Source organism: Cnephaeus nilssonii (assembly GCF_951640355.1).
Source record: "Cnephaeus nilssonii genome assembly, chromosome: 2".
Classification (NCBI taxonomy): Eukaryota; Metazoa; Chordata; class Mammalia; order Chiroptera; family Vespertilionidae; genus Cnephaeus; species Cnephaeus nilssonii.
In genome coordinates, this window is record NC_137073.1 from 3,094,112 (window position 1) to 3,116,466 (window position 22,355).

Below are 22,355 nucleotides of genomic sequence, written 5' to 3' on the forward strand. Positions count from 1 at the left end.
CAATAATTTTCTTTTTGTGTAATGTTATTAGCTGATTTGTTATCAGGGTAATGCTGGCCTTCTAAAGTAAGTTTGGGAGTCTTCCTTTCTCTTTAAATGTTTGAAATAGTTAGAGACTAATAGGTATGAATTCTTTGAATGTTCGATTAAACTCACCTGTGAAGCCATCAGGTCCAGGCCTTCTTTGTTGGGAGGTTTTTTATTAATGCTTCAATTTTGTTAGTTGTTTTTTTGGGGTTTTTTTCCAATTTTTTTTTTTATTAAGGTATTATATGTGTACATATCTTACCATTGCCCCCCCCCTCCCACTCCCATATATGCCCTCACCCCCCAGAGTTTTGCGTCCATTGGTTATGTATATATGCATGCATACAAGTCCTTTGGTTGATCTTCTATATTCCCCATCTCTCCCTAACCTTCCTGCTGTAATTTGACAGACTATTTGATGCTTTACTGCCTCTGTATCTATCTTTTTGTTCAAGTTTATAATGTTCTTTATTATCCATAAAGAGTGAGATCATGTGGTATTTTTCTTTCATTGACTGACTTATTTCACTTAACATAATGTTCTCCAATTCCATCCAGGTTGCTGCAAATGATGAGAATTCCTTCTTTTTTATGGCAGCATAGTATTCCATTGTATAGATGTACCATAGTTTTCTGATCCAGTCATCTGCTGATAGGCACCTAGGCTGTTTCCAAATCTTAGCTATTGTAAATTGTGCTGCTATGAACATAGGGGTGCATATATCCTTTCTTATTGGTGTTCCCAGTTTCTTAAGATATATTCCTAGGAGTGGGATTACTGGTTCAAATGGGAGTTCCATTTTCAGTTTTTTGAGGAAACTCCATACTGTTCTCCACAGTGGCTGCACCAGTCTGCATTCCCACCTGCAGTGCACGAGGGTTCCTTTTTCTCCGCATCCTCGCCAACACTTGTCGTTTGTTGATTTGTTGATGATAGCCATTCTGACAGGTGTGAGATGGTACCGCATTGTTGTTTTGATTTGCATCTCTCGGATAATTAGTGACTTTGAGCATGTTTTCATGTGTCTCTTGGCCTTCCTTCTGTCTTCTTTTGAAAAGATTCTATTTAGATCTGTTGCCCATTTTTTTATTGGATCATTTATCTTCCTTTTATTAAGTTGTAAAAGCTGCCTGTAGATGTTGGAGATTAAACCTTTATCAGTGATGCCATTTGCAAATATGTTCTCCCATGCAGTGGGCCTTCTTGTTGTTTTGTTGATGGTTTCTTTTGCTGTAAAAAAGCTTTTTATTTTGATGTAGTCCCATTTGTTAATTTTCTCTTTAGCTTCCATTGCCCTAGGAGCAGTATCAGTGAAGAAGTTCTTTCGGCATATGTCTGAGATTTTGTTGCCTGTGGATTCCTCTAGTATTTTTATGGTTTCCCGTCTTATGTTTAACTCCTGTATCCATTTTGAGTTTATTTTTGTTTATGGTGTAAGTTGGTGATCTAGCTTCATTTTTTTGCATGTATCTGTCCAATTTTCCCAACACCATTTATTGAAGAGACTGTCTTTATTCCATTGTATGTTCATGCCTCCTTTGTCAAATATTAATTGAGCATAGTGGTTTGGGTCAATATCTGGATTCTCTATTCTGTTCCATTGATCTGTATGTCTGTTCTTGTGCCAGTACCAGGCTGTTTTGAGAATAGTGGCTTTGTAATACAGCTTGAAATCTGGTATTGAGATCCCTCCTACTTTATTCGTCTTTCTCAGGATTGCTGTGGCTATTCGGGGTCTTTTTTTATTCCAGATGAATTTTTGGAGAGTTCTTTCAAGGTCTGTGAAATATGCCGTTGGTATTTTAATGGGGAGTGCATTGAATCTATAGATTGCTTTGGGTAGTATGGACATTTTAATGATGTTGATTCTACCAATCCATGAACATGGTATGTTCTTCCATCTGTTTACGTCTTCCTCTATCTCTTTTTTCAGTATCCTGTAGTTTTCCGTGTATAGGTCTTTTACCTCCTTAGTTAAGTTTATTCCTAGGTATCTTAATTTTTTTGGTGCGATGGTAAATGGGATTGCCTTTTTAGTCTCTCTGTCTGTAAGTTCACTATTGGTGTATAGAAAGGCTATAGATTTCTTGGCGTTAATTTTGTATCCTGCTACATTGCCGAATTCATTTATTAAGTCTATGAGTTTTTTGACGGAGTCTTTCGGATTTTTTATGTACAATTATCATGTCGTCTGCAAATAAAGACAGCTTTACTTGTTCTTTTCCAATTTGGATGCCTTTTATTTCTTCTTGTCTAATTGCAATGGCTAATACTTCCAGTACTATGTCAAACAGGAGTGGTGAGAGTGGGCATCCCAGTCTTGTTCCTGTTCTTAGGGGAAATGTTTTTAGTTTTTGTCCATTGAGTATGATGTTTGCTGTGGTTTTATCATATATAGCTTTTATTATGTTGAGGTATGAGCCTTCTATTCCCACCTTGTTGAGAGTTTTTATCAAGAAAGGGTGTTGGATTTTGTCAAATGCTTTTTCTGCATCAATTGATATGACTATGTGATTTTTATCTTTCAATTTGTTTATGTGATGTATCACGTTTATTGATTTGCGGATATTGTACCATCCTTGCATTCCTGGTGTATGATCTTTCTGATGTACTGCTGGAGCCGATTTGCTAGAATTTTGTTGAGGATTTTGGCATCTATGTTCATGAGGGATATTGGTCTGTAATTCTCTTTCATTGTGTTGTCTTTATCTGGTTTTGGTATTAGGGTGATGCTGGCTTCATAGAAGGAGCTTGGAAGTGTTCCTTCCTCTTGAATTTTTTGGAATAGTCTGAGGAGGATAGGTTTTAGTTCTTCCTTGAATGTTTGGTAAAACTCTCCTGTGAAGCCATCAGGCCCTGGGCTTTTGTTTGCCGGAAGCTTTTTGATGACTGCTTCAATTTCGTCCATAGTTACTGGCCTATTGAGCTGTTTAGATTCTTCCTGATTGATTTTTGGAAGGTTATATTTTTCTAGGGATATGTCCATTTCCTCCAGGTTGTCCAGTTTGTTGGAATAGAGTTGGTCGTAGTATTTTGTAACAATCCTTTGTATCTCAGCGGGGTCTGTTGTTATTTCACCTCTTTCATTTCTGATTTTGTTTATTTGGGTCCTCTCTCTTTGCTTCTTGGTGAGCCTGGCTAGAGGTCCATCAATCTTGTATATCCTTTCAAAGAACCAGCTCTTGGTTTTGTTGATCTTATGTATTGTTTCTTTGGTCTCTATGTCATTTATCTCCGCTCTGATCTTTGTTATTTCCTTCCTTCTGGTTACACTGGGCTTTTCTTCCTGCTCTTTTTCTACCTCTTTGAGTTGTAGGGTTAGGTAATTTATTACCATTGTTTCTTGTTTTTTGCAATAGGCTTGTAGAGCTATGAACTTCCCTCGCAAGACTGCTTTCGCTGTGTCCCATAGATTTTGGATTGTTGTGTTTTCATTGTCATTTGTTGCCATGATGTTTTTTATTTCTTCCTTGATCTCTCTGGTGACCCAGTCCTTGTTTAATAGCATGCTGTTTAGTCTCCATGTGTTTGATTTCTTTGGATTGTATTTATTGTAGTTGATTTCCAGTTTTATGCCACTGTGATCTGAGAAGATGCTTGATATAATTTCTATCTTTTTGAATTTGAAGAGACTTTGCCTGTGACCCAGCATATGGTCTATCTTTGAAAATGACCCATGTGCACTTGAGAAGAATGTGTATTCTGTGGCTTTGGGGTGAAATGTTCTGAAGATGTCAATTAATTCCATCTGGTCTAGTGAGTCATTTAGGATTGCTGTTTCTTTGCTGATTTTTTGTTTAGAGGATTTGTCCAGTGGTGATAGTGGGGTATTAAAGTCTCCTACTATGATTGTATTGCTATTAATCTCTCCCTTGATATCCTCCAGGAGTTTTTTTTATGTATTTGGGTGCTCCTATATTGGGTGCGTATATGTTTACCAGAATTATTTCTTCTTGTTGGATTTCTCCCTTTAGTATTATGAAGGGGCCTTCCTTATCTCTTGTTATGGCATTTACTTTGAGGACTATTTTGTCAGATATAAGTATTGCTACCCCAGCTTTTTTTTTCATTTCCATTTGCCTGAAAGATATTTTTCCATCCCTTCACTTTCAATCTGTGTGAGTCTCTTGTTCTGAGGTGGGTCTCTTGTAGACAGCATATATATGGGTCGTGTTTTTTTATCCATTCAGCCACTCGATGTCTTTTGATTGGAGCATTTAGTCCATTTACATTTAAAGTTATTACTGGGAAACCAAGATGGCGGCATAGGTTAAACACCTAACCTACAGCCGGGCACAACAATTTCAAAAACACAACTAAAAGTCAAAACGGACATCATCCAGAACCACAGGAAAGCTGGCTGACTGAAATGCCCACAATTACAAGGAAAGAGAAAACCACAAGGAAAATCAGAGAAGCCGTAAAAGCTTGAGGTATGGAGACACGGGCGGAGACACGAGCCCGCGCGCGTGCGGGGAAGACAGAGCCGGAGAGGAAGGGGCGGCTGACGGCCTGGCTGGCGTTCTCTGGCGGGAAGGAGATAAAAGCGCCAGATTGTGCTGAACCCCAGCTCCGACTGCACTGAACCCCAGTTCCGGGCGAAACCCTGGGAAGCCGGGCTCATGCTGGGGGAGTCTGGGCTGTGGGGCGGAGACACAGAGGAGTTGCGCCGGAGCCACGCACGGAATGTGCGCAGAGGAGGGTCTGTTGCCTGTGCCGCTGGATTGCCCTAGCTGGAAGGAGACAAAAGCTCCGGACTGTGCTGAACCCCCAGTTCCAACTGCACTGAACCCCAGTTCCGGGAAAGACCCGGGGAAGCCAGGCTCATACTGGGGAAAGCTGGGCTGTGGGGCAGAGGTGCAGAGAGGCGGCGAAGAGCAGAGCACCGGAGGCGCGCACGGGATTGTGCGCGGAGGATGGGCTGTTGACTGTGCCACTGAGTCGCCCTGGAGGGAAGGAGACAAAAGCGCCAGACTGCGGTGAGCCCCAATTCTGACTACACGGAAACCCAGTTCCGGGCGAGAATCTGGGAATCCAGATTCATTGGGGGAGAGACTAGACTGTTTGGCAGCGCGCGAAACTCCAGGGCGCTTTTCTCTCAGAGGTGTTTGCTGGGAGTACAGAGGGACACAGGAACCTCATAGGGCGGGGCTGACGGGAAGCCAAGGCGGTAGGCTCCGCCCTGTAACTCCGCCCCATCCAAGCTGAACACAGAGGCTTTTACAATTTTGCAAGTCTAGTTGAATGGGGCTGTCTCCCGGCATAGACACAGCTGATCCTCACAGCCAATTGGACTGGAGGTCACATCCTCCCAGTGTACCAACAGCAATCAAGGCTTAACAACACCAAGACTTTGCACTCAGCCCACAAAGGGGGGTATCAAGAGCGACCACCTAGGGAGATTGGGGAAGCTGAGTGATTAGGGAGGCAGCCAAAAGGGGAAGACACCGAAACAGGTCACGAATATAAGGGATGCTGTAATTCCTGCTGAGGGGCCACAGGCAGTAGCTGACCTACACTCCATTGGAGACCCAGAAACGAGGGCATCTAGTGGTCGGTGTGAGATGACACCAGATTTCAAACACTCCCATAAGGGACACATTCAAGAGGCAGACGCAGTGAGCGCCAAAGCCTTGCTGCACCAAGACCCGGCACATAAACGTGTCTCCCGCACAGCAACTCTTCCTTTATAGACACAGAGGGTCCGCACGGCCAATTGGCCTGGAGGACAATTCCTCCCAGTGACACCAACAACAATCAAGACTTAACTATACAAACAAGGACCAAGATGGAGGCATAGGGCAGAAGCCTGATTGCTGCCTACCACAACAATTTTGAGACTATGACGGGAGAGCAGAGCAGACACCATCCAGAACCACCGGAGGGCTGACTGAGCAGATGCTCTACAACTAGAATAAAAGAGAGGGGTACGCGGGATGAAGCTGATGCCGGTGACCCAAAGACCACACTTTAAAAACTACGGCTCAGGCGACACAATGGCGGCCTGGATCGTGCTCGGCGCAGTTCCCCCAGCGGTCTCCGGCTGAGGGGAAGGCTTCACTCGCTGCCGAGCACGGACAGACGAGCCCCTGGGAGACATGGGGTGGGAGACTCCGCGCTTGCTGACCTCCGAGTCCTTCAAGAATCTCAACGCCCCGGAAGTGGCCAGGTGCGCACGCTCGGCGACCGGCCACCGCTGCAGACCCAAGGGCCGACGCAGCCACCCCGGACCAGCCCGCCGCCGCGCACCGGGCACACCGGAGCTTCGCCGAGCCCGCCGCCCAACGAGTTCTGCAGTGGCTGCCCTGGAACTCTGAGAAAATGGCCGAAGGAATTGCTGAGAGGGAATTGACCAGCAGGAATTGGGATCAAGAAGACGAAACCCCGCTGGGTCCCGGATCTGGGTGAAGCTGCGTGCCCCTGGGTCCGGGTGAGGCTGGGAACTGGGTCAGAGTGAGGCTGGGCCCCGGGTCCGGGTGAGGCCACGTGCCCCTGGGTCCGGGCGAGGCCATGCGCCCCTGGGTCTGGGTGAGGCTGAATCCTGGGTCTGGGCGAGGCCGTGTGCCCCTGGATCCGGGTGAGCCTGGGTCCCGGGTCCGGGTGAGGCCGTGGGCCCCTGGATCCGGGTGAGCCTGGGTCCTGGGTCTGGGTGAGACCGTGGGCCCCTGGATCCGGGTGAGGCCACGCGACCCTGGGTCTGGGAGAGGCCATGCGCCCCTTGGTCCGGGGGAAGCTAGATCCCGGTTCCGGGCGAGGCCGTGTCCCCCTGGATCCGGGTGAGGCTGGGTACCGGGTCCGGGTGAGGCCGTGGGCCCCTGGATCCGGGTGAGCCTGGCCCCGGGTCCGGGTGAGGCCGTGGGCCCCTGGATCCGGGTGAGCCTGGCCCCGGGTCCGGGTGAGGCCGTGGGCCCCTGGATCCGGGTGAGCCTGGCCCCGGGTCCGGGTGAGGCCGTGGGCCCCTGGATCCGGGTGAGCCTGGGTCCCGGGTTCGGGTGAGGCCTGGGCCCCTGGATCCGGGTGAGCCTGGCCCCGGGTCCGGGTGAGGCCGTGGGCCCCTGGATCCGGGTGAGCCTGGCCCCGGGACCGGGTGAGGCCGTGGGCCCCTGGATCCGGGTGAGCCTGGCCCCGGGTCCGGGTGAGGCCGTGGGCCCCTGGATCCGGGTGAGCCTGGCCCCGGGTCCGGGTGAGGCCGTGGGCCCCTGGATCTGGGTGAGCCTGGGCCCCGGGTCCGGGTGAGGCCGTGGGCCCCTGGATCCAGGTGAGCCTGCCCCCGGGTCCGGGTGAGGCCGCGGGCCCCTGGGTCCAGGTGAGGCCACGTGCCCCCGGGTCCGGGGGAAGCTGGAGCCCGGGTCCAGGCGAGGCCATGTGCCCCTGGATCCGGGTGAGGCTGGATCTCGGGCCCGGGAGAGGCCACGCGCCCCTGGGTCCGGGTGAGGCCACGCGCCCCTGGATCCGGGTGAAGCTGAATCCTGGGTCTGGGCAAGGCCGTGTGCCCCTGGATCCGGGTGAGGCTGGGTCCCGGGTCCGGGTGAGGCCATGGGCCCCTGGATCCAGGTGAAGCCGTGCCCCTGGGTCCGGCCGAGACCAAACCAGAGGGAGTCGGACCTGCATTACCACCATTTGTCCACCATCCAGAGCTGAGGGGTCAGTGCCGACATGTACTCATAAGGAACTGGTGGACATTGATATTGGATCTCAGAAGAACTGTTGGTCCAGAAAGAAACTCACTACAGACTGATTCATTTGCCTGTCAGCATAACTATTATTGCTCGTCACACATTCAATTCTTATAAGTATATCTCTAGTGACACATGATTTCGCTCATCTAGGGGAAATGATGAACAACATAGATTGATGAACAAGAACAGAACCAGAAACAAGGAGGCATCGATCGGTCTATCGGGCGTCAGAGGGAGGATAGGGGAGGGTGGGGGGAGGGGGGAGAGATCAACCAAAGGTCTTGTGTGCATGCATATGAGCCTAACCAATGCTTAAGTTCAACAGAGGGTTGGGGCATCCATGGGGAGGGGTGTGGGATGGGAATGGGGGGATGAGGACAAATATGTGACACCTTAATCAATAAAGAAATTTAAAAAAAAAAGTTATTACTGAAAGGTATTTGTTTGTAGTCATATCTATTTTTGTGTCTGTATTCCTTCTTACCTGTTTATTTCTTCTTTTTACAGTATTCTCTTTAGCATTTCTTGCATTGCTGGTTTGGTGGTGATAAACTCCCTGAGCCTTTTTTTGTCTGCGAAGCTCCTGATTTCCCCTTCAATTTTGATTGATAGTCTTGCTGGATATAGTATTCTTGGATTCAGTACTTTGCTTTTCAACACTTTGTATACCTCCTTCCATTCACTTCTAGCTTGTTGTGTTTCTATTGAGTAATCATTTGACAATCTGATGGGTGTTCCTTTGTAGGTAACTCTCTGTCTCTCTCTTGCCGCCTTTAAGATTCTCTCTTTATCATTTATATTTGCCATTGAAATTATGACATGTCTTGGTGTGGGTCTTTTGGGGTTGATCCTGCTTGGGACTCTCTGTACTTGCGTAACTTTTATCTTTCCCATATCCGGGAAGTTTTCTGTCATTATTTCTTCAAACAGATTTTCTAATCCCTGCTGCTCTTCTTGTCCTTCTGGCAGCCCTATTATACGCATGTTACTTCGTTTCATGTTGTCCCGAAGCTCCCTTAGGCTTTCCTCCTCCTTTTTAATTTTTTTCTCCAATTGCTGTTCTGCTTGAGCTTGTTTCTGTACCTGATCTTCTAACTCACTAATTCGGTCCTCTGCTTCTTGTAGTCTACTGTTGAAACTTTCCATGGTGTTTTTGATTGTAGCTATATCACTTTTCATTTCTTCCTGATTCTTGCATAAGTTGTTGATTTTCTCATCCATCCGATGTATAAATTCCACGACCATTACTCTGAACTCTTTTTCGGTCATGTTGCAAGCTTCAGTTTCACTAATTTCCTTTCTTGGCGACTCCACATTTTCTTTCCTCTGTGAGTTATTTCGTTTCCCCATTCTGGCTATCACCAGAAAACTCAAGCGTCCGTTTGCGTGGAACTGGGCCGTGTGCTATGGGGACTTCGCTCCACCCGAGTTTCACTGAAGTGCTGTGACACTAGGACGTGTGGCTGCCTTTGGTTGGTGGGAACCAGACTTGCCCAGGGTCAGTGTCCCCAGTGTTCCGTGTGGTCTCATGTGCACACTTAGAATCAGGGGCCCTGTCTGCACCACTCTGTTGGTATGTGCTGAAAATGAGATCCCTAGCATGTGCCAGGAGTCAGAGTTTCCCTGTGTCTGCACCAAGAATCGAGTGTCAGAGTCTCTGTTGCCTTGTGCGGTTTCTCGTTGAGAATCAGGGTCCCTGTGTGTGCATGCACCAACAATTGTGGTCACTGGCTCTTAGTGTGAATGTGCTGTGAGTCAGGGATCCCAGGCAGCTGTGTCCGGCGTGCCAAATTCCCTGAAGTGGAGCTGCGTCCTGTGTGTGCTCTCTCTACTGAGCCAAACCAGCTAGGGCTTCTCACACTCTCAAATTCCTGAAGGTGAGCTGCCTCCGTGCACTCTCCCAGATTCCCCGAAGGGGGGCGGATTCGTCCTGCGTGCCAAATTCCCCAAAGGGGATCCCCTGTGTGCGCGCTCTAAGATTCCCCGAAGGGGAGCTGTGACCCACAAGCCAAATTCCTCGAAGGGGGGCCCTCTGTGCGCACTGACAGATTTCCCCGAATGGGAGCTGCTTCTGTCCCGCGCGACAAATTCCCTACGGGGGAGCGCGTCCCTGCGCAAAGCTCTGCAGCTTGGGTGAGGGGCGGGTCTATCAGTTACTTTGGCGCTATCGCGAGGCTGAGGGCGCTCTGCAGCTTGGGCGAGGGGAGGGTCTTTCAGTTACTATGGCGCTATCCTAGCACGCCTGAGGGCGCTCTGCAGCTTGGGCAAAGGGCGGGTCTATCAGTTACTATGACGCTATCCGCGCACCTGCAGGGTGGGGGGATAGGCTCTTTGACTCACGGAAATCTGCGGGGAAGTCTGGATTCTTGTTGTTTGTTGGTCTGAAGCTGTGATAGCAGTTCTCTGTCCCCAGTGGCTGCAGGGTCCTGGTTTGTGTCTGAAGCCCGGATCCTAGTCTCAGGCAGCTCTGTTTCTCAAGATGGCGTGGTCTCCGCGTCCGCACCAGCCACCGAGAAGTGTCCACTTTGTGCGCGGGGTTCCGCCGTCTAGGACTGCCCGTTTAGGCAGCCCCTTGGAAGACCTGCAGAATCTAACTGACCCTAGCTCATACACACACACCACACACGTCTACACTCTCCTCTATGGGCTCCTCACTCACACTCTCTCTCTCCCTACCTTCCTGCCGGTCGCCATCTTTTCAGGCTCATTCCAGTTTTGTTAGTTGTTACCAGTCTGTTCAGGTATTCTGTTTCTTCCTGATTCAGTCTTAGAAAATTGCATGTTTCTACTAATTTATCTATTTCTTCCAGGTTGTCTAATGGTTACCATATATTCATAGTATTTTCTGATATTCCCTTGATATTCATTTGTCACCTCTCTTTCATTTCTGATTTTATTTATTTGGGTCCTCTTTTTTTCTTGATGATTGGCTTAAGGTTTGTCAATCTTGTTTATCTTTTCAAAGAACCAGCTCTTGGTTTCATTGATCTTTTCTGTTATTTTCTTTAGACTCCAGATCATTGCTTTTCATTCTGATCTTGATTTTTTTCTCTTCTACTCACTTTGGGCTTTGTTGCTTGTTTGGTATTTTCCTTGTTTCTTGGGGTAGGCCTGTATTACTATGAATTTCTCTCCTAGAATTGCTTTATCTGTGTCCCATAGATTTGGGGCTGTTGTGGTTTCATTTACATGTGACTCAGGGTATCTTTTGATATCCTCCGAGATCTCCTTGTGAACCCATTCATTGTTTAGTAACATCTTATTTAGCCTCCATGTGTTTGTGTGTTTTCCAATTTTCTTTTTGTAATTGATTTCTAGTTTTGTATTACTGTGATCGAAGAAGATCCTTGAAATGATTTTAGTTTTATTAAATTAACTGATACTTGTTTTGTGGCCTGACATGTGGTCTGTCCTTAAAAATGTTTCTGTAGACTTGAATGTATATACTTTGGGATGAAATGTTTTGTCAGTATCAATTAAGTTCATCTGCTCTAAAGTGTCATTTAAGGCCACTGTTTCCTTGTTGATTTTCTATCTGTATGATCTATCCATTGATGTCAAAGGAATGCTAAGTCCCCTCTGTGACTGTATTACTGTAGGTGTCTCCCTTTATATAACTAGTGCTCCTACGGTGGATGTGTAGAAGTTTACAAGAATTATATCCTCTTCTGGGGTTGATCCCTTTATCATTGTGAAATGCCCTTCTTTGTCTCTTGTTACAGCCTTTGTTTTGTTTTAAGTCTAATTTGTCAGATATAAGTATTGCTACCCCACCTTTTTAAAGATTTTTATTTCAGTGAAATATCTTTTCCATCTCTTTATTTTCAGTCTGTCTATTAATATGAAGTGAGTCTCATGTAGGCAGTATAGGCATGGGTCTTGGTTTTTTTTATCCATTGAGCCACCCTTTATCTTTTTGAAAAATTTATCTTTATTGTTCAAAGTGATACAGATGCCCCCCCACCCCCCATTTTTCCCCATTGACCCTCTCCGCCACCTAGCACTCCTCCCTCCCCCTCACCGCGCCCCACCCCGGCCTTCACCACACTATTTTTTGTGTCTGTTGATTGGAGCATTTAACCTATTTACATTTGAAGTAATTATTGATAGGTATTTTATTATTTATTTTATTTTATTGTTTTTGTAGTTCTTTTCTGTTCCTTTTCTATTCTGTTGTGTGTTGATGACTCTCTGTAGTGTTATGTTTGGATTATTTTCTTTATCTCTTGTAGATTTGTGATTTGTGGTTTTCATGTTCTTCAAATATGCCAAGCTATTTCCACGCCAGTCTATTTTAAGTTGATGGTCCCTTAAGTTCGAGCACATTTTGAAGTCACTACTATTTTTACTCACCTTCTCCATGTTTATGTTTTCTTTTTACTTTTTTAGTGTGTGTGTCCCTTAATTTATTGTTGAGATTACACATGATCTTTCTAATTTTGTACTAGCTTTTTGGTTGATTAATCCACTGCTTTTACTGTGTCTTTTGTCAGTGCAAATTTTTTTCATATATAAAAATTTTTTTTATAAAACATATACAGTATATGTTAAATATAAAATATATTTTAAAATGTGTTTTTATTTTTTTTAAGAGTGAGGAAGGGAGAGGGAGAGAGAGATAAAAACATCAATGAGAGAGAAACATTGATTGGCTGCCACCTTCATCCCCCTTACTGGGGATTGAGCCTACAACCCAGGCATGTGCCCTGACCGGGAATTGAACCGACAATCTCCTGGTGCATGGTCGTGATGCTCAACAAACTGAACCACACCAACTGGGCTTATATATTTTTACTCATATTTCTTTGGTCTATTCTTTTCTACTTAAAGAAATGCTTTTAACATACCTTACGATTCTGGATTAGTGGTGAACTCCTTTAGCTTTTTCTTATCCTTCAATTCTAAATGATAGCTTTGCCAGGTAGAGTAATCTTGATTATAGGTCTGTGCTTTTCATCACTTTGAATATTTCTTGCCATTCTCTTCTGGTCTGCATGGTTTCTGTTGACAGTCTCATGGGAGCTCCCTTGTCGGTAACTAACTGCTTTTCTCTTGTTGCTTTTAAGATTCTCTCCTTGTCTTTTACTTTTGGCATTTTAATTATGCTGTGTTTTGTTCTGGGCCTCTTTGGATTCATCTTTGGGACTCTGTGCTTCCTAGATATTTATTTTATTTCTTTTTCCAGGTTTAGGGGAGTTTTTAGTCATTATTTCTTCAAATAAGTTTTCAATCCCTTGCTCACTCATCTTCTATGATATGAATGTTGGTATTCTTGATGTTGTCTAAGAGGTCCCTTAAACTGTTGTTGATTTAAAAAAATTTTTTTAAATTTTAATTTTTTGCTGTTCCAATTGGGTGTTTTCCACTGTCGTGTCTTTCAGGTCACTGATTTGATCCTCTGCTTCATTTAATTTGTTGTTGATTCCCTCTACTGCATTCTTCATTTCAGTTATTGTCATCTTCATTTTTGACTGGTTCTTTTTCATGGTTTCTATTTCCTTTTGCATGATTTCTATCCCTGAAATTCTCACTGAGTTCATCTATTCTTCCCGTAAGTTCATTAGCATCCTTATAACCAGGATTTGAACTCTGTATGTGGTAGATTGTTTATCTCTATTTTGTTCTTTTTCTAGATTTTTGTCCTGTTCTTTCATTTGAGATGTATTTCTTTGTCTCCTCATTTTAGCTGCCTTCCTGTGTTTGTTTGTATGTGTTATATAGGGTTTTGTATGTCTCCAGGTCTTGGTAGAGTGGCCTTCTGTAGAAGGTGTCCTGTGGGGCCCGGTGACACAGCCCCCCTGGTTATCTGAGCTGGGTGTTCTGGGGTGTCCCTTTTGTGGGTTATTTGCACCCTCCTGTTGTACTCAGGCCTCAATTTCTGTTGGCATTTCTGTAGGTGGGTTTGATCCTCCGGTTGACTGGCTGTGAGGGATGGCTGAGACTAGCAGATGAGCTGCTGTGTGGAGGCCAATCCCACAAAGCTGGCCAGATGAGCTAGTTGGTTGGGGTTGAGCCTTAGTGAATCACCAGGCTGTTAGCCAGGGTAATGCAGAGCACAGATTTGGTCCCTGCCTGTGCCGGGCTGGCGAGATGAAAGGAGAGCTGAGCAAAGGAACAGAGGTGCTGCCAGTGCTTCCGCCCCCGGAGAGAGTTCCCTGACTTGTGCCCCTCCTGCCCTCACCCTGGAGTTAGTGAATTCATGCTTCTCTGTATGTGCCATGTGCTTTCTAAGCTACTATCCATGCCCTGGACCTTAGAGTGGGCGAGTTTGTGTGTTGGCCCATTAAAAGTGCATGTCTCCGTCTCCCGCAACCCTTTGTCTTTCTCATATACATTTTTTACTGGTTTTCACAGCCAGATGTGGTGAGGACTCTCTCCTGGCACCGGTGCTTTGGGATGGGACTTCGGTGTGGGGATGGGACCTGCCCTTCAGAAGGAGGGGTCGTCAGAGGAGGTTTCGCAGCTGAGCTACCCCTACTCTTAACCATCTCCCTGGGCTGTGGGCTCTGCCCTTCCCACGGCTCCACCCTTCCTCCCAGTCTCTCTGTGGTTCTTCTGTATATCCTTAGTCATAGGAGTTCTGTCCAGCTGGTCTTCAGCTGCTTCTCAGTGATGGTTGTTGTATAATTTAGTTGGAATTTTGTGTGGTTGTGCGAGGAGCTGGGCATAGAGCTTCCTGCTTAGCCATCCTGACTGAATATCCCACAAGTGTGTTCTTTTCATTCTTACAAATTAGGAAAAAAATCTCCAGAGAAAGAGAATAACATGAAAAATTAAAAATTTCTCCTTTTAATACCTAGGGTATATAATTTCATTTTATTCACATTGAGGTAATTTATTTTATTGAGACCTGGGCTATATTAACTCTGAATTGGGGGAATGGACATTAGCTGTTAAGATTAGTTCATGATTTTTCCCCCATTACATTTCTGCTTTAGTTAGAAAAATAAAAACAAAAAGATAATGTGCATATTTTTTATTTCTCTTTCACATGAAGCAGTATTCATAAGCCTGGGGGTGGAAGGTTATTTAGTGAAAGCAGAGCACACCTTGTGAGCAGTCTGGGCTGCTTGTGCGTTACTTCGATGTAGAAAGTAGAAGTGCAGTGCTGCCCTGACTGACTTTTCTTACCTTTGCTTTTGAAGTGGGTATTGAAAGATGAGACAGAGGCCGGAGACCAGGACTCCAGGCTTCATTAGAGGAGAAGGACCCTGCCGGGCCGCCTCGCAAAGGAAGAGAGCTCACGTGCAGGGGTGAAGATGCCTTTTGCGGGGAGGAATGGGAAGGGATGGGGCTTAGGGTACTTGGCACGAACTGATTGGTGGTTTCATATAAGGCACATGATTAGGCACTTAGGTACTTAGGAATCGGGGGCTTAGGGTATTTGGTAGGTGCCGATTGGTGGTTCAATGTATAGTCCATATAAGGTGCCTGGTTAGGTGCTCAGGAATGTCCAGGCCGCAGGTGCAATTTATGTCATACTCCGTCCATCAGTTGGGGGAAGGGAGGATCTATCAGGTATATAACCCTCATCTGCAGATAATCTTTAAAAATACTTAAAATTTGCAATATAATGGTGATTCAACAAATCCATGTAAATGAAATGTCACAAAGACAACGCCTTCCTCCCAAGATAATGAGTGCATGCAAACCCTGGTGAAACAGTCTAATTAACTTATTACAGCAATGTCAGTGTCCTGGCTTAAATAATACACTATATTCATTGGAGATGTAGCCTATGGGAAAGCTGGATAATGAGTACCCAGGACCTCTGCTAATTTTGCAATTTCTCATGAGTCTGTAAATGGTCAAAAATAAAAAACGAAAAAAAATCCACCCATTAGGGGCAAATTGAACGGCAGTGTTATGTTTATGGTATGGCTTCCTCAGGCCATTATCTATACTAATAATAGCCTAGGTGGCGTCACACCCTCACATCATCACAAGATGGCCACCTCACGCGGAGGAGGCGGGTCGTGGCAGGGGAAGGCAGTTGTGGGTGATCAGGCTGGCAGGGGAGGGCAGTTAGGGGGCGATCAGGCTGGCAGGCAGGCGAGAGGTTAGGAGCTAGTGGTCCTGGATTGTGAGAGGGATGTCTGACTGCTGATTTAGGCCTGATCAGTCGGACATCCCCTGAGGGGTCCCAGATTGGAGAGGGTGCAGACCGGGCTGAGGGCCACCCCCTGCCGTGCATGAATTTCATGCACTTGGCCTCTAGTTAAATATAAGGAGATAGATTTGAGTTTACTAATGTGGGAGGAGCAGGCCCATGCTAGATACTTGAGTAAAAAAGGCAAGTTGCAGCCCAATATGTGTAATACGATTCACATTTGTAAAACAGCAACAACAGTGGCAAACCTCGTGGTTTTACAACGAAAGCTACATATTCCCAGGGCACAGACTAAGGTTTAGAAAGGTGAACACCAGAGTATCAGCACTGCGGAGTCCTGGGAAGTAGGAGTTGGGAGGTGAGCATTTGCTTTGTACCTGCTGCGCGACAGGACTGTTTGAACTTTTGACCATAAGCATTTCTTATTTTTATAATTTTTATAAATTAAATATGTACATAAAGAAAATGTAGGGGCCTAATAAATCTTCTGGCTCTGCTGTGTGTCTTGCAGCCTAGGGTGCTGATTTGCAAGTTTTTCAGTGGTTTTACTCAGCCAACAAGCTTGTTTTGATCTCATTCTGGTTTGAACTGTTTTACGTCATGTTCTTGCCAAAGATAATCAATCCTGTTACTTTCAGATACAAAAAAATTAACCTCTATCACACCTGCCTGAGCTCCATAACAGCTGGCTCCCTAGACACTTAAGAATATTCCTCTATGACAGCAGTTCTCAACCTGTGGGTCACGACCCCTTTGGGGGTCGAACGACCCTTTCACAGGGGTCGCCTAAGACCATCGGAAAACACAGATATTTACATTACGATTCATAACAGTAGCAAAATTACAGTTATGAAGTAGCAATGAAAATAGTTTTATGGTTGGTGGTCACCACAACATGAGGAACTGTATTAAAGGGTCGCGGCATTAGGAAGGTTGAGAACCACTGCTTTATGACAACAGAGCCTTTGTTTTTTTAAAGTTATATTCTTGGATGCATTTTTAATGTGTTCATGTCTTATAAAAAGAGAACACTTTAAGCATTTGTTTTGTCTTAATGGCCAGATACTTTATCCATATTCTCTCAAACGCAAGTGCACATGCGTTTGAGAGAATATGCCACACAGGCCAAGGGTTTCTGTCTGACTGACTTCCTCACTTCCCTGTCCCCAGTGCCTAGGACAGTGGCTGGCCCATTGACGTTGCTCAGTGAGTGGTTGTCTGTGTGGGCTGGGGATATCACTGATAATTCCACACTGTTTCTTGCTCAGCCTTGCACAAAACCACTTTGATACTGAGCTTCCAGAATGACATTTCAAATGTCAGTGTTCTGCGAGTGGGCTAGGGAGGCCATTTGTGGTAGCACCTATTTTATCCTCTGCTGAAATGCTTTTTGCTGCAGGGAGCAAACACCCAGCTGGCCCTGCAAAAACAATTCCATGCGTTCCCTTGAATAGCAAGTGCAGGCTTTGGGCCAGTCAGGTCTGTCCATCTCTTAGCTCTGCTGCCTCCAGATAGCAGAGGAGCTGCATCATGTCCAGACATGGCTGCATCTAGAGGTAGAGAAATGGGAGTCTCCGGTTTCTTGGTTTTCTGTTTAAGACCAAGGAAATCTTTCCTTGGAACCTACCACTGGTGGGGGAATGAGACCCCTGTGACTGGTTTGGCTTGTATCAGTTTGCCTAGTCTGTTTAGGCTGCAATCACAAAGTACCACAGGTTGAGTGGGCTATAAACAACACATGTAGATTTCTCAGTTCAGGAGGCAGGGAAATCCACGGTCAAGAGGCTGAAAGTGTCTGAGGGGGTCCACATCCTGGTTGTCCCTGTGTCCCAACTGGCAGAGGGGACAAAGGAGATTTCCTGGGTCATGTGTATAAGGACACTAATCCTACCCAGGAGGGCTCCAGACTCATGGCCTGATCACCACTCAAAGCCTCCACCTCCCAGTGCCAGCACCTTGGGGTTAGATGGCCATTCTGACCACAGCAGGCTGCTGTACAGACTGGGAGGCTTCAACCACAGAAACTTATTTTCTCACAATTCTGGAGGCTAAAGTCCAGCATCAAGGTCCCAGCAGGGTTGGTGTCTGGTGCGGCTTTTCCCCTTGGCTTACAGCCCTCCACCTTCTCACGCGTCCTCACAGGGTCTTCTCTGTCCGTGTGCCTTCCTGGTCCCTTCCTCTTCTTCTATTGGATTAGGACCCCACCCTTATGACCTTCTGATATTCGATACCTCCTTAAAAACTTGATCTCCATACACCATCACATTTGGGGCTAGGGCTTCAACATATAAATGGGGTATCACAATTTATTCCCTAATTGGGCCCAGCCTGATTTTTGTTGGGAGAGACAGGAATATGAATAAAATCGGGGTTTTGAGGGTGGTGATACCAACACTTCCTCCACAGTCAGCTGCCACCTTAATTATTCAGGCAACCTAGAGGGACACATGGAAAGGGTGGCATTGCACTGAAGAAGATTTGTTTCATTTTTGGACTTTGGGGCCAGACTTAAATACAAGTCTCATTTCCACCACCGACTAGAGAGTGGCTCGACCTCTCTGAGCTCTGGCTTGCTTTGCTGTGAGGGGGGGGGGGGGGGGTGTAGTTCACATGGGCCTCACAAGGCTGCTGTGAAGAGGAAATGGGAAAGGTATGTGAGGTGCTTAGCCCAGCACCTGTGCGTGGTGGGTGCCCCTGTCAGTAGGGCTCTGGTCTTTGGGGGACAAGTGTTGCTTTAGGTTCTCCAATGTGACGATTATTTTGTTGTGTTTTTGTTGTTGTTGTTGTTTAAGATCATTTTATTGAGAAATGAGAGGTGGAAGAGGTGAGGGGTAGCTACAGCCACCCCAGCCCCACCAGGGGGAACAGACCCCTCCTCGCCTCCCACCTCAAGTACCTCCCCCCGCCCCCCGTACTATGGGGGGACTTTGTGCAAACTGCCCCGGTGGAGTAGAAAGTGGGTGGAAATGGTGGCCGCTGGGGCTGGCAGCAGTGCTACTGGGTGCTGGGCGGCTTGTAGGGCCCCAGGAGGAGGGCAGAGAAGGTGTTGACCTTGTCCGCCCCCCGCACCTCATGGGGAAGCAGAGACAGCTTCACAATGTGGAAGTCTTCATGCAGGTCCTCCATCTGGGCCAGTTACTTGGCCTGGACCTTATGGCGGGCCTCACACATCTGCAGGGCTTCTCAGGGTCTGGGAAGACAAGTTGGTTGACAGTGATGTTGTGCATGTCGATCTTGCATTTGGCCAGCTCTTGGATTAGCCGCTCTGTCTCATACGGAGACAGGAACTCATTGATGCACATACAGATGAAAGTCGTAGGTTCCTTGAACTGCTCGCTGACAGAGCGGATGACAGGCAGCGTCTCTTCCAGCTTGGAGGCCAGCTGGTCTGCGTTCATATCCCCTAGGTCCAGCATGTTGCACACCTGTGAGATGAAGGGGCTGATCTGGTTCTTGATCTGCATGAGGTGACCTAGGCCCCGCTCCACGATGGTGGGGAAGTTGAGCAGCCTCAGAGTGTGGCCCGTGGGCACCGTGTCAAACACCACCACTGAGAAGTTCATGCCTTTCACCAGCCTCATGACCTCTGCATAGCTCATGGCCTCTTCAGTGCCTGGGAAGGCGCTCATGGCCTCCTGCATCATCTTCTTGCCCATGCTCAACATGTCCTCCTTGAAGAACTCGTCAGGCAGCTCTGCCACTCCAAGGCTGGGTCAGTCTCCATGGCAAAGAGGTTGTCATAGCCTTTGACCTTGGTGGGCACCTTGAAGAACTTCTGGTCAAATGCATCGGAGATGTTGTGGGCTGGGTCCCTAGAAATGATAAGAACACTCCCCGCCTCTTGGATAGCTGGACTGCTAGGCCGCAGCTGCAGGTGTTCTTGCCAACGCCACCTTTGCCCCTGACGAAGACCCATTTAAGGCTGCACTGCTCGATAATGTGGCTAAGCATGGGTTCCAACAATTCCACATCAGGCGCATCCTCGAACTCCACTTCAGCCCCCCAGCCGGCCACCCCTGCCGCCATCTTGAAACCGACTCATGTCTCCAACATTTTTAAAACCTTCCCAAATCGCCACCTGACAAATAATTCTTCCATGGATTTTTTTAAAAACAGGCGCTCTTTTAAAGATACGTAATTGTCTTAAGATAGCTCTAGAGCTATTGATAGTACACCAATAATTTTCATTTGGGGCAAAAAATATGCTTCAGAATTCGTGGAGAGGAAATTTGGTGAAGAGCATGGCCTTTGATGAAGGACGGCTGAGTCACCTCCAGCCCGCGCAGCTAGCTGTGTGCCCTGGGCCAGCACTCGCTTTCTCATCTGTGAGATGGGAGAAGAGGAGCTTGCTTCCAGGTGGTTGTGAGTGGTGAGAGCACAGGTGCTAAGTGCCCCTCGCTGCGACAGGTGGGCACCGGGCACTGGCCGTGTTTGTTTTACTGAGAATCCACTGGCACCGCATGAGCGGGGAGGAAGTGGGGAGTCATAGTCCTGTATGCCCCTCAATACCTCCCTCACCTCCTGCAGTAGCCCTGCAGGGAGGGTGCTACCACCTGTATCGTCTGCCTGAGGAAGCCCAGGCCTAATGAAGTCAGCTGACTGACCCAAGGTCTCACTGTTGGTAGTTGGTGAGACTGTATTTGCACCCACGTGAAATGCCACAGGGCGCACTTTCTCCCTCCTCGTCCCTGCTGGGCAGGGAGATGGGGAAGGCACAGGAGGCTGACGTAGAGTACTGCTTGGGAAATCTCTTGTGAGAAGTGTTGCTTTAGGTTCTCCCACGTGATGATTTTTATTGTTTAAAAACTTTCTTTTTAGAATCTGCTAACCGAGATGATGGAGCGATGCAAGAAACTAGGAAATAAGTAAGTGTTTTAAAATTAATAAGGCATGAGTTGGAAATCGAGTTGGTTGCTTTTTTTGAGCTTGGCATGCTTATGTGGGCAAGGGAGCCACAAGAGGGTTAGGACAGCGTGGAGGTCAGGCTTCAGATGCCGGACTCCACTCTCTCCTAGCTTTGTGAGCTTGGGTTACTTACTTGACCTCTCTGTGACAGAGTCTCCTACTCTGTAAAATGGGTTTAATAATAGTCCTTTCCTCCTGGGGCTGTGATAATTGGTAGGCTCAGGATGAACTCATATTCCTGTCTCCTTTTGGTGGTAGATGCCTCTAAGTCACTGTGTCCCTAGGTCCCAGGCATGGATTTTCATAAAAGATGTGAATGGATATATATTTACAACATGGATCGATATTGTTACTTAATGTTTCGTTTTAGTGCACCAGTCTATTGAAGGCTCAGTGTACTTCTGTTTCAGTGGATTTGGTTGCTTGCTTATTTACCTGTCCTTCCAGCCATCTACCCGCCCACCCTCCCATCCATCCATCCATCCATCCATCCATCCATCCATCCATCCAGTCAGTTTAACATCAATCAAGTTTCCAGCATGCACTGACTCTGTGGAAGTCTCGTAAGCATGTCAAACTCGAGGCATGTGGCCCGCCGGCCGCGAGTTTGCCATGCTTGCCAGTGGTTGCCTTCTAACTCTAATGTGGTTGTCCTCCAACCTTAAAGAAAGGGCTGTCAGCCATCCTTCCTGGCAACATATGCCCCTAAAATTAAAGCGGCTTTCTTCAGGGGGCTCTGTGATTGGGCATGCATGTCTTGCAGTGCCTTGCTGTTGAATTCTGTGATGTCCGCTTTCCGGGCCGAGTTCATCGCCACCAGGTCCCTCGATTTCATCGGCATGATCAAGGAGTGCAGTGAGGCCGGCTTCCCCAAGGTACGGCCTGGCTTCTGCTTGGCTGGAGGGTGGGCAGCAGGGTTGCCTCAGTACCTCTGAGGGGAAAGTCTGGGTCAGGGCAGCTTGGCCAACAGGAAATCAAGGGAGGCTCTGTCTGAAGAACATGCTGGACGATGAGTGGAGATCGGGATTGTTAGACGTGTAATTGCTGAGCATCTGGTCCCCCTGGGAGTCCTAAATCTGTGAAGTTTTTAGAAAAGACTTGGGTCTTATGTCTCTAAAAATATATCTTTACTCATTATTTATGAAAAGCCTCATCCAGCAGGACATCAGGCCCACAATTAGACCATACAAGCCTGGCTCCTTGCTTGCCCTTCCCCGTCTACCTTGTGAGGCCTGTGGTAGGATTCAGAAAGGCCATGGGAAACGAGCCCTGAGGCGAGCTCAGTGTGACAGCCTAAGTCGTTCCGATTTAAAATCTCCAGTAACATAGTGATTTTGTGTTTTCCTTAGCATCTTCTTTTTCGCTCACTGGGCTTAAACTTGGCCTTGGCTGATCCTCCTGAGGGTGATCGACTTCAGATTCTCAATGAAGCTTGGAAAGTTATTACTAAATTGAAGAATCCACAGGTGGGTGACCATTCTGACCTTAGATCAGTTGCTTTTTGTCCAAGTTATGCGGTATACTTTTTAAAAAATTATTATTATCTTTTAGGTAATTGTACCTCATTTGTTTAAGAAATCTACTTATTGCCCTAGCCGGTTTGGCTCAGTGGATAGAGCGTCAGCCTGCGGAC

At 46.8% G+C, this 22,355-nt stretch overlaps 1 protein-coding gene and 1 pseudogene across 4 annotated transcripts in view; one reads left to right on the forward strand and one right to left on the reverse strand.

Moving 5' to 3' along the window:
• The window catches only part of VPS35L (VPS35 endosomal protein sorting factor like), a 144,092-nt gene that overhangs the window by 65,921 nt on the left and 55,816 nt on the right, over window positions 1-22,355 (forward strand). For all 3 annotated transcript variants that reach the window (XR_013814183.1, XM_079783991.1, XM_079783992.1), the window contains 3 exons: window positions 20,636-20,682; window positions 21,486-21,597; window positions 22,072-22,188. Coding sequence is in view for 2 of the 3 variants with exons in the window: in XM_079783991.1 (XP_079640117.1) it covers window positions 20,636-20,682; window positions 21,486-21,597; window positions 22,072-22,188 (276 nt within the window). In the remaining variant the exon portion in view is untranslated. The remainder of the gene's footprint in view (window positions 1-20,635; window positions 20,683-21,485; window positions 21,598-22,071; window positions 22,189-22,355) is intronic.
• LOC307107106 (ATPase GET3-like) lies at window positions 8,414-20,626 on the reverse strand (annotated as a pseudogene). Its single transcript has one exon. The product of its transcript is annotated as an ATPase GET3-like (transcript).